Source organism: Coturnix japonica, chromosome 4, assembly GCF_054131305.1.
Source record: "Coturnix japonica strain WE chromosome 4, WE-NBRP24, whole genome shotgun sequence".
Classification (NCBI taxonomy): Eukaryota; Metazoa; Chordata; class Aves; order Galliformes; family Phasianidae; genus Coturnix; species Coturnix japonica.
In genome coordinates, this window is record NC_140666.1 from 60,678,663 (window position 1) to 60,691,276 (window position 12,614).

At 38.6% G+C, this 12,614-nt stretch overlaps 1 protein-coding gene across 1 annotated transcript; it reads right to left on the reverse strand.

Annotated features, from left to right (window-relative positions):
- Positions 1 to 333: 333 nt before the first annotated feature.
- LRIT3 (leucine rich repeat, Ig-like and transmembrane domains 3) lies at positions 334 to 11,866 on the reverse strand. The gene is made up of 4 exons (XM_015861952.3): positions 11,711 to 11,866; positions 10,024 to 10,502; positions 2,207 to 2,512; positions 334 to 1,540 (listed from the first exon to the last, which is right to left on the reverse strand). Exons 1-4 carry the CDS (start codon positions 11,824 to 11,826, stop codon positions 435 to 437), a joined length of 2,007 nt encoding a protein of 668 aa, XP_015717438.2. The 5' UTR covers positions 11,827 to 11,866; the 3' UTR covers positions 334 to 434.
- Between the last annotated feature and the right edge of the window lie 748 nt (positions 11,867 to 12,614).

Sequence of the window (12,614 nt, forward strand, 5' to 3'; positions counted from 1 at the left end):
AAATTTTCAAAGCTTCAACTTCAATAAACATGGTTTAAGCTTTTTTTCCTATCATCTTTAAATACTTATTTTTTATGGATGTTGTAATAATGTTTGATTCACACAATGAGCATATCATACAGTTAAATGAGGGAAAACAATGATGTTTTAATTAAAGCAGAAATAGAAGACCTTTAAGCAAATAACCATTTCATGCTATATAAATCTCTCAAAGAATGCCATTTCTTCATATCCAAAGTCATAAATGTACAAAAAAAAAATATATAATCTTCAGATCCCTCTCCTATCCATCACTCCACCCATCTGGTTGGGTCCATGACATCAGATGATATATTCTGACCACCACCTGACACTAACCTGCTTCCCAGTGCGGTATCATCACTATGGATAATTTTACCCACTGTGTATTCCATCTCCTCCATCCACACCCATGTTCAACAGAGGTATTCAGACCTAGAGCCTTCACTTTTGAAGGTCATTTGAGAATCCATACTTGACCTAGAACAAAGGAGAAGTCTTTCTGACTCATCTGTATACCTTCTTGCCCAGAGTTCTCCTCCTGTGTTCACTGTTCGAGGCTTGAGAGAGAGTGTTTCAAATTTCACATAAGTCTCTTTTGCAAGGTCAGCTTCCTTAGGAGATTTGGGTTTCACATGAAGTTTTAAAACTTTATAGAGTAAGAAAATTATCAAAGGTAAAACAACTACGCATGCTGCACTGCTGCCCATTATCAGAATAGAAAACTGAGAGTTGCTTTCATCATTTAACATGTCAGTAGTGAAAATAACGCATTGCTCTTTTGTAGGTGGCACTCCTTTGGGTGATACACATGCCATGTACTGAGTACTAGGTTGCAAACCATCAATTGTGACTTTGTTTTTGCTAGAATCCGTGCTCAGAGGCAACATCTCTTCATCTCCGTACTTTGAATATAACACAGTCACTGCAGCACTGCTTGAGGCATTGATAGTTTTCCAAGTCAAGGTCACTCTTTCATCTGTTTCAGTGATCACCCTTAGGTCCATCACAGTAACATTTTGCTCAGCTGTAGCTGCTGCTGCCTTAAGTGAAGTCTCCTCACCTTTCTTGCTCATCTCCTCAGCCTCCTTTGCCTTGTCATCTTTCTTCCTTGCATCCTCAGTCTGCTTTTTGCTTCCATTCGTCACTGGCTTTGAATTTTTCTTTCCATCAGCCATGGACCTGGATTGCTTCTTGTCAGTAACCCTGGCATTTGTTGATCTTTCAGTGGTAACCTGTACTGTGGTGGTTGATGTGGTGAAAAGAGGTGTGGTTGTTCTCTGAGGTTCCCTCCTGGATTCCTCCAGTGTGGTATTCTGTCTCTCAGCCTCCTGCTTCCTTCCATACTTCTGTGGCAACACAGTTGTAGTAACAACACCAACCACTGTGACAGTAACAGCAGCTTCTGACATTCCTGCCAAATTCTTTGCTTTACATCTGTATTCACCTGCATCCTTGTACGAAATCCCTGTCAAGCTTAATATGGACCATCTGACACCTTCTCCAGGTGTTTCTTGAATTACTATGAGAAAACATAAAGAATAAAATATTATGAAAAGGAGTTAAAGAGAAAGTAATCATTAGATTACCTCTTTTCTTTTTTCCTCTGAAATTATTTCTATCAGAATGAAGCATATGTACCAAAAATATTTAAAAAAAAAAAACCACACATGCAAGCTAACTAATGGATCTTCCAGTAAAAGAAGTGCTCAGCTTGGGTCAAAATGGAATTTCAGGAGGAATTACAAGATAGTGGTTTTTTTTAGTTTTATTAAGTAAAATTAGAACAAGGGAAATAAAAATGCCTTAAAGCCAAACAACAAAGCATTCAAACAGCAAAGCTATCACAAAGGTTTCAGATTAAAAAGGAGTTTTCAGTATTGAATTCTCCTTTCTGCTTCTCAGCTTCTAAATTATTACCCAACTATTCTAACCTCTGTTTTTCATTCATTCTTCCCTCCATTCTTTTTCATACACACATGCACATTTCTTACTACAGACCAGAAACAGAATCAGAGACCCAGAGAAAGAATTTCCTAACAACTGATCCATGGATGCAACAACCAGTATGGTGCAATTCCTAGTCTACCATTACTAATAAGAACGATCTCAAAGCACAGAAAACCCAGTAATTTCAGGCTCTCTCATGTCCTATAAAAAGGTTATTTCTATAAAAGAGCTATTATACCTGTATAGTTCACTGGTATATTGTCTGACCTAGTCCAAGTAAGCTGTGGTGTTGGGTATCCAGTTGCATCACAGCGTAGTAGAACATTGCTTCCTAGCGGGGAAGTGATTTTGGTTGCTGATGTCATCACAGATGGCTTAAGACACTGTTCTAACTCCGCTTTCTGGAACAAGATCCCTGCCAAGCTCTCCGGTCCACTACATGTAACCAGTGGGTCAAGAAGTACAATCGAGTTGTCCACAATTTTGGAAAATTCAATTAACTTCGAAATGCGACAGTCACAAAACCATGGGTTGTCCTGCAAACCTGAAGAAAGAGTAGGAAAACAAACAAAAAAGCATTGTCAGGCAATATTCAAACACTGTGATTTCAGTAGGACATATGACTACCTTCAAGTACAATCAAGAAGAACCATGGGCCTATTCTGAGTTAATATTTTTCTACTGTTCTCTTTTGCTAGCTGACTGGGAGGGAATTTTCTTTGCAGAGGTGAAAAGACTAAAAATGCTTACTAAGTCTTTTCCTCACATTAATTTACAGGAGCACAGTAATAAATTACCTTTGCTTAACTTATCTATTTATCTAGGAAAGAACTTTGCAAAGATATCTTAAGATTGATGACACATTTTCACTTGTCTGTGGCTACTGGAGAGAGCTTCTCAGAGTTACTGCACCCTGTCACCCTCGTCTGTTTCTAGTACTTCTTTGGGCTCCTACAGCTTGATCTTCTCAGACCCTTGTCCTATGCTTGCAGAGATGGTGGGGGGTTAGAGCTTACATCAGCATTTCTGCCTACAGAAAAAAAAGGGATATAGGCTAAGGAGAAAAAGCTCTAGGCCAACAATATTCTTATCTGGCTGTGAACCTTACCAATACTCTTAGAAATCTGGCTTTAATTTATGACACTCTTGGAAACATTTTCAAATATAAAAGAATAGAGGAAAATGGGAAGGATCTTGGGAAAAGCTGACAGTTATAATGATTTTTATGATGGCATAGAAGTACACTGTCTCTTCTTTTGTTATAGGCTATAACATATGCTTCTTTGTTCTAAGGTCTTTGAATGGAAGTCTTCCCCACTTGGTGAGGTTATTAGGACAAAACAGAGTAGCCACTTCTGAGATGTGTGTCTACATCATCAGGTGGTATCAATTATTACATTGAGCTCAACACAGCATTTACCAAGTAAATGTTTACAGTTTACCAGGTAAAAAAACAACTGCACAGTGTATCACCCATAGGTTCAAGTATTTTCTCCCCTGATTCGTACTTTTGGGCATAACTTTCCCCTTTTCTTCTAGCTCTAGGAATAAGCAGAGCTCCCAGACTGAAATGAAGGATGGTGTGCAAGAGTTGCTCACTTCCAAATTTACTAATTAGCACAACAGACAAGTCACACCAACTAATTCACAATTAAAACACCTGCCAGCATTTCCCAGGGTTTCTTTTTAGGAATTATCACATAAGCAAATGGAGAAAAAAAAAATCTTCCTTCCATTTTGGAAGAAACCTTTTGATGAAAGAACATATGAATAATTAACTACAAGGTTCCTCTCATCACCAGACTGAGATTAGGTTATTTTAAGCACCACAGCAGTGATTGGCTAAAATAGTAATAAACCCTGATTAATCCCTGTTTTTAAAACAAGACTTGACCTGAAGAGATTCCCTGACTTTGACATCACAATCCAATTTCACCCCTTTCAGACACAAGAGATTTTGTATCTATTCACCACCTACTGCTCTCAGGAATGGAGAAATCAAGGAAACCTTATCAGCAACAGCTCTGCTTTAAGAAAAAAAGAATCTCCAAAATATAAAACTAATTTTCATTGAAACTCGAGTATGTATTTACAAGCAAAAGCAATATCATTGGATTGTTTGCCATATGTCTAAGCACATCAATTATTTCCTCATAAAAGCTTTACCCAATGTGCACCTACCTACTTGCACTTACCTTTTAATTTAGGCAACCTTAGTTTGTAACTAAGAATAATATTTCTGTATTTTTTTTATTCTCATTTGCTTGTAAGGGGTTAATAAGGGGTTAATATTCCCCACCCCCCCAAAACAAGCCCTCCACCAACATTCCCTCTGTACCAAATAATGCTGAAATGCATATAAACTCTCCAGGACAGTATACACATAAAATGATACAAAACACATACCTTATGCTACCTTCTGTTTCCTGCAAGCTTCACTACAGGAAAGGATGGATTTATTATTGTTTCTAATACTACTGCAAAAGGTCTTTCAAATATGTAAGTATGTGGCTTTCACATTCTCCCAGTGCTGAAGAGAAGAACTAAAGATATTACAACCTAAACAGGCTGAATGAAAAAGGCAAAATAGAAGTAATGGTGAAGCAAAGCCATTAGACAGGGTGGTCGTTCAGTCTAGTCCAGGACACACGTTTGATTGTCTCAGATTGTTCTGAAGGCCTGGTTTCAGTGGATAAAGAAAGCTGCAGTCCCAGAGAACTCTCTAGTTCTGTATTTCAGTACATCACCTTATCTCCCCTATCTGTCAGTGTCCAGAGGAACTGGCTGAAGAAGCAGGACATATGTACAGGTAATACCTACAGCTAGAGGAGTTACTCCCTTACTTCTGTGGCTCATCCCTTCTATTTATTTGCCTCCCGATGATACCTGGCAGCATTTATTTACAGTAAACTTGCGGAACCATTGTAAGTCATCAAGTCATATGAAACCCCAAAATAAAAAGATTAAGGCACTCAGACACATGGATAACACACTGAATTTGATTATACTTAAGTCAGCTACTGAACAGAAATGTGAGTGTAAACTTCTGAAGTTTAACAACTTGTGTTTACAAGGTGGAAGAAGTGAGAAACAACATACAAAAGAATACAAAGAAGACTCTTTTAAAGGTAAACACTGAAGAAACTAGAAGAAATGGGGAGCTTTAATAAAGGGTTGTGGTTTAATTCCCTCAGGAAAATAAATTCCTAAGGAGAAAATTAAAAATTAATAAGTCCCCAGTGGTGTGTGTATACATGTGTGTATCTCTCTCTCTCTCTCTCTAATGGAACACTAAATATTTATAAATCCAGGCCTCTTTTGAAGAAATATTAAGGCAGCTTATTGACTTGAAAAATACTGATCAAAGCAAAGCTAACATTGATAAATATTTTTGCGTTGCAATATACTAATGCATTTTATGTTAAAATTAAATAAGGATTGTAAAGTACTCAAAGAAAAACCACACAAAAAACAACTTTCTTCATTCAAAATTTAGCATTTTTGAAGTTTACTTTCACACACTTATACATGTTTGCTTGTATAGTGGCAAGTACATGCATGTGTGGATCTATGCATGCATATTTTTGCAGTCTTTCTCAGTAAACAGGATTTGCCCATATCATGTCAATATGGACTTTTAGCATTTCAAATAGCTATGAGTAAAATTCCCTCTATAAATTAGTAGCTGGTCTTAGACCATAAGTTCCAATTGCTACAAAACAACAGTACATGAAACATTCACATTTGGTGTTGATGGAAATATTCATCAAAACAACCAACCTATCCAAATACTCTCTTTTGACTGAAGCTACAGAACTTCAACCCATGGATCTAAACAGCGAATTCTGTTTCCCTCACTGTGTCCCAGTGCTTCCTATACACTAATAGCTAGTGTGAAGTTTCAGGAGGAGCATCATCTACCTCATAGCCCAGCAAAATCAGTGGGAATCCAATGGACCTGCTGCGTTTCAAATTTTTGGCACCTCTACAAGCAACAGAGGCAAGATTTCATTTTACTGCCACTCTGTCAAATCCTGGACTCCTCTGTTCCTCTCAGAGACTTGCTAGATGTAATTTTCCATATGGAAAATGCTGCTACCATCATTCATGCCAGAAATATCAATCTCTGTACAGCAGCCAATGCTGAAACTTAGCTGTGATTTGGATCAAAGTTTTAGGTTAAAGCTCCAGTGCTAACCAAGATAGGGCCAGCTGAACTCACACACACTGGTTGCTTTACTGTTTCCACTGTTTAATTGTCAGCTCATTCCACAGCTTTGATTTGAACTGTTCCAAAGTGTATACTCCAAGACAAAGCCAGGAGCTGTGCACCCTCCAGGGACCTCTTCCTGATGCAATCTCATCCAAGATCCCATCAAGGATGGTTCCCTCTTGTTCTGTTCGTTCTCCCAGCATATGTACAGCAGGTTATGCACCTTCAAAACCATCCTTCAGTACCTGCCAGCCCACCAGGCATAAAACATACATACTGTTTCACAGTATAAAAGCATGATGTTTGCATTCTTTGTTTAATTCAGACAGCTTGAGCTGAGAAAAAGTCACTCCCACCTACTCACGTTTTAGAGACACTGGAACATTCCATCAGAGCTACAGAAAACCAGTGGTCAAGTCTTGCAAAACACTGAACAGCCAACCAGGTTTAAAACAAGAGAGCTGGCTTTGCACTCTGAGGATGTGAGACACAGGGAGCCACTCATCCACAGAACCAGAAATCATCCCCTGATTCCCCTTCACATTACCTAGTGTACACACTGAGGAACATCATGCAGTGGGAAGCAATTAAACCACCCTGCAAGACAGAAATTATGAGTTGGCATAAAGAGATATACTAATCTGCCAGTCACTTTGGCTTCTCCAAGAGGCCTCAAAGCAAACATGGGAAACCTGAACTTTCTCTTGCATGCAACTCTCATGATGTTCAGTCAAGATATTCCAGATAAAATTTCCTCCTGATGTTAAAAAAAATAAATACATTTGCACAAATGAATTCAGGGCTTTCTGGTGTTGATGTTGTTAATTAAATACAAGTGACAATCTTGTTTTGCCAGAAGTAGAAGATGAACGAGTTTAAGCCATAAGTATTTGCACTAAGTAGAATCTGACTGCTATTTTCCTGACTAGACAAAAACAGCATTTATTTGCTTCAGTTTCCAGCTTCTAGTGGTGCTCTGGCTTCAGGACCCATTCCATGTAGGTACCTGGGCCAGAATGAATGCTCCTGCAGAGCACCACTCTTGAGTATCAACATGAGTACTGTGCACAAACACGGGCATCACATTTAAAGAGAAACTCTTTCCTCCACTACTTGCCTACTCACTTCCTCCCAGTCTCCCCCCCACACACCAATAAAAACAATATCCAAAGAGAACCAGTGAATATGGTAGGAAACGAAAAAACCCATAGTCTATAAGAAACAGCTGAAAGAAATAGTGCAACCAGCTAAGAATGCAAAAGGCCATCAGGGAAGGAAAAATGTATGAAGGGTTATTGTAAGAGATGGCAATTAGCTTTTCTGCATGTTCATCCCATGTAGGACAATACTTAATCAGTTTAATCAGCTTAGTTTGCAGTAAGGGAGATTGAGGTTAGGTATTAAGAGAAACTTTCTCACTGTTTTGAAAGACAAGCACTGGAAGTGGTTGCCAGGGAAGTCTGGAGTTGCCCAACTCATAGCCAAGGGGTAGGCAGGGTTCAGTTCACCTAGATCTGCATTCCAGCATGCTCGAGGTCTTTATGAAATCCTTCCTGGAAACTTACTACTGTGTTCCTTATTCTGCCTCAGAGGAGAGGAAGGGCATCAATGGGATATGATTCTCCTCCTCCTGACTCTAGCAAAAGAAGTATCAGAAAGGAAATAATGTCACAGAGCACCACTTATTCCCATTGTTCCGAGCCAGCATCTCCTATGACTGAAGTAATATAGGGGTAACTCAACTCCTAGAGCATCTTTTTTGTTCGTTTTAACCATTTATTCCTAAAAACTGACTGCTTCACAATGGTCCAACAGCAACCAAAGGATGAGCCTCTGGCAATGGGTATGGGTAGCCTAAACTGTGAGTTTCCTAGCTGCAGTAATACAGATTATAAAGCCAACAAGTGGAAACAAAGCTTGTTAAGATGACTGGTTACACAAAAAGCACTCCAATCTCTAATCACCAAAGAAAAAGAAAATTTTCTAATTCACTATAGAGTTTCTTATACATCAAGTATTGTTTGCCTGCAATGAAACAGTCATAAGAAGGTTATGCTGTCAAAAAATGAATATTCAGGACATTACCCACAGCTTATCTAAGGTAAATTTACTCAGCACAACACAGAAAGTACCGCCCACAGATCTCCATTCTTACATTGAAATCTACAGTGACTGCACAGGAGCCTTCCTCAGCATGCAGTGTTAAAAAAGGAGAAGCAATGCTCTGAATCCAGTGCATGCCCCTCTCTGCAAATCTGCACCCACTTGTAGTACATAAATGAAAATGATGCGAAGGTCACTTCCTACACTGCTAGAAAAGTCAGTGTTGGTCTCAGAGTTTACCAGGACTGAAAGGAGGCAGGCAAAGCGTGTGCACCAATGAACAGTGCAGATGGAGGGAAAGGGAGAAGGGGGAGGGGGAAATGGGAGGAGAGTGGGTAGCTCTGCTTTTTTTATTGCTATTTATTTGTCTATTAAGTGGTAGGGCTACGTAAGCAAAAGCAACTGAATAACCTCTGGGATTCCCACATGAGGACATCATCAGGAGGATTAGGCCTAGCCCAGTCAGCTCCCATGTTATCGCCTTCAGTATGGGGTACTAAGCTGACTTAATATTACAGGTTCCTTTGTGTTTTTGTTTTATCTTCTTTTAAAATCCAAAATTAACCAAGTTCCTTTTGATACTGCAAACTTACAGTTACCACGCGTGTAATCATTCATTCTACTTTCATCTATGAAGTTACTTACAGTCTCATCTGAATAAGAGCTTCAGACCAAACTTTCTGTTGTAAAAGAAAGCAGCTGAACAAATGAATGCTTAATAATGGCTTCAAATCAAGAAGGTGGAATTACTGGGCAGCACAGTGCATGGAGGGTCTTTACCAGTGGGTACCAAGCTCCTGCAGCTAGATTATGGGAAGCCGGCTATTCACCTGGTGCTGGTTTTCCTCCCTTCCACTACTGCACTGCATTACAAAAACACCAGAATACGCACTTATACAGCGTCAGACGAGAAAGCTGCCAATGAACCTGATCCAGCTGTATTCTGAAACCACAAATTGTAAATGGTTACCTGCAAGGCTACAAAGTGAACAAAAACCTGACAGAGCACAAGGTCACAAAACAAACAAACAAAAAACAAAAACCCCACAGAACACTGACATCAAGGCCCAAAATAAATTTGAGAGAGAGAATAGGTCTATGAACGAGAGCCCAGCCAAGCTATTTTTAAATGTTCACTTTAAATAACATGAAAAGCATTGTAACACTGTGTACATCAGGGATTCTTATTCTTCCTCTTGTATTCACAAAGTGAATTGGCAGAAATGTCAGCTTTAGAACAGTGCAGGGTCAACAGGAGTCACAGAGAGGCTACTGTATTTCAGAACAGGGTATCTATAAAGCATCTACTCTAGCTACTCATCTGGTTTTCAAGTCACTGCTAAAAACATCTGCAAGTGGACACACTTGTATTTGCAGCCACATTCAGCAATGAGGGAAACGTCTTCAGAAACACAATTTTTGGAAGTCCTGCATTTGTTTATCTGGATACTGAATATTTAATACGGAAACAGGAATCCAGTACATTTCACACGCTTTTATAACCCTGAGATAACAATATAGGTGAAAATCACTATCTTTCCTGTATATTTTTTTCTATCAACAGCAGAAAATAGATGGACAGTTAGATAACAGACAGACAGACAGTGTTGCAGAGCAAGCCAGAAGAACGACTTGTACTAGGAACCCTCCTAAACCGAAGGCCTGACTCACCCTGCTCTCCTTTCCAACTTGACATTAGGCACATTTTAATAAGGAATAAGAGAAGCTACTTAACGTACCCAAAATGACTCTCTGAGTTGCCAGAATGTCCGTGCTCTTGGGAGGGACAGCTTCTGAGAAGGGTGGCCAAATGTCCATCAGGTCTGAGGGCAAGGTGGTGAGCTTGTTGCTGGAGATGTCCAGGTAGGTGAGGTTCTTCAGGTACCTGCCAGCCTCAGCTGGAATGCTGGTCACCTTATTGTTATGTAAATCGAGAGTCCTCAAGTTGGGCATTTCTGCCAATGACTCCCAAGGGAAAGTTGAGATCAGATTACCATCCAGCCTGAGCTCGTGCAGTTGTTTCAGGTTGTAGAAGCTGCTGATATCAATGTTGGCTACACAGTTGTAAGTTACCCACAGATATTTGAGGTCTACTAGATAGTAAAAGGCTTCAGTGGGAATCCTTCGTATGACAGTTTTTTCTATACGAAGTTTTACAGTATCCACAGGAACATTCACAGGGATCTCAAACATGTCGGGGTCATTACAGAGCACAGACCTAGCAGCAGAAAGAAAGAGGGAGATCTGCATTTCTTTATCAGAAAGTTGCATTCCAGATTTAAACACTATTAACTTCAACAACATTAACATCAGAATAAAAAAATAAATAAATCAAAATTACAATTTAAAAAGACAAATGTGAGTTTCCTAAAGAGAAAAAGAAGATAAATAGCAATATTCCTGTATGAAATTTAGATTTTCTGTATTCCAAAGCATGCAAGCACCACCTTCTATCCAACGTCTTATTGTCAACTGAAAAAGAAAAGTCATTGTGTAGTGAATTACACATTTCTGTACCTGGAATGAGAGCTGCATGATGTATTTTCCTATAATGAAGAATTCTGGATACTAATTTCTGGGTTTTATTTTTTTGTTGTTGTTTTTGTTTTTTGTCACAATGAAGATTCAAAGCCTTTGTATATATTTCTTTACTTCTCAGAATAGACTGAAAATTGAAAATGCCAGCATATTTCTCAAAAGGAAAGACTGCCAGCCCTATTTCTGGTGTGTAAGCAGGAACAATCTGCTTTTTAGGGATTCTATAGAACTTCCCGTTCCTATTCATTTCAGTGAAATGAGATTCCTCTGCATTCCCAGGAATCAGGAAGCTTCCCTTTCCTTTGAATATACAATTTGCATGCATTAGTTTAAAAGAGTCCTCTCTTCTCTAGGAGCTCTTTAATTTACTCAAGTTTTTCCTTTACATTCTTCAGTTTTGCTTTCTCCTGATGTCATTTTATACTAAATATGCCTTGACAATAAGTAGCTGAAGCAGTATCTCCCAAAACTGACACAATAATCTCCGATTAACCTAATTTTTATTACAAAAAATTATCATTTCCTTGTGAATAAAGGAAAGGAGAAACTATATATTTAAACCAGAATCACTTTACAGTAGATACATAGTTTGAGGAAATTGAAAGATCATTACAGTAGTAGGAAGAACAAGGGTCAGAAATTACCTTCTACAGTGAAAATGAAGATTTAAAGTAGCAATTGCTACGCACAAAGCCATTAAAACAAAACATAATGGCCATCTGCCCTAATTCAGGAACACTGCTACCACATAATACTAACATAAATTACACCATTATTTCAAAGTAACCATTATAAACTAATTTGCAACAAATGTGAGAATGTCATTTCCAGTTTCTTCTATCCTTTTACCTATAAACCAACTAGTATAAGAGATAATGAAATGCATACCTGGTTCCAGTACCATCACTTCTGCCATGGTAAACACAAGTGCATTGTGAAGGACAAAAACCACACACTTCTTCAGAAATGCTCATTATGAAGTATAAGTAAAAAAGCAGAGACATGGCTTCCTCCCAGCACAAATGACACCAAAAAAACCAAAGAGTTTATTCATTCACACACATGTGCAACATGCTACGAATGTGAATGCAGACATCCATTTAGTAACAGCAGATTACATCAGATTAGCTGAGATCTTTAGTTGCTTAACCTTCAAATGTATCCTGGAAGGGATCTGTTAAACCAGCTTGTTCTTTCTCGTGTCACAACACCACACTGTGTCAAGTTCTACACAACATATGTTTCCAGGCTATTTTAATACGCACTTGTTGCATGGGTAATACATAGTAAAAACATGTATTTGCTCCTTCTGAGGGTCAGTGCATGAGTTACTGTCTGTGAAGTGTTCCAAGGTTCTGGGAAGAAAGAGTACAGAAGGAAGACATTGTGTGGCATTTACTTTATTACTGATAAGTACAAATTATTAGGAAGCCTAGACTCTAGGACTTCCAAAAAGCCCCATAAAGACAGGTTTTAACAATAACAACAGCTCCACACTGCAAAGCCACACTTCAGATGTCCGCATACACAGTAATATCAAAACAAAGTGGTAGTAATGAACCATCTGTTGGTGCAAATTGTACCCAAAATCCTGTTAAATTAAATCTCACACAGTCAGACCTAAAATGTACTTTCAAAAAAGTTTATTTCCCACTGTTTTTTGGGGGACCTCAAAAAATAAAAATAAAACAAATTAACACAAATTAATAAAATGAACATTTAGCTTTCCCAAATGACTGCATCGCTTATATCAGACCAACAATGGAGATCTTAGGAGAAAAAGGAACCCAAG

Coding starts and splice junctions, on each gene's coding strand:
- LRIT3 (XM_015861952.3), bottom strand. CDS start 11,826: ATGTCTCTGCTTTTTTACTTATACTTCATAATGAGCATTTCTGAAGAA. Junction 10,503..11,710: donor AGTGATGGTACTGGAACCAG/GTATGCATTTCA, acceptor TTCTGCTGCTAG/GTCTGTGCTCTGTAATGACC. Junction 1,541..2,206: donor TATACCAGTGAACTATACAG/GTATAATAGCTC, acceptor GTTTTCTCATAG/TAATTCAAGAAACACCTGGA.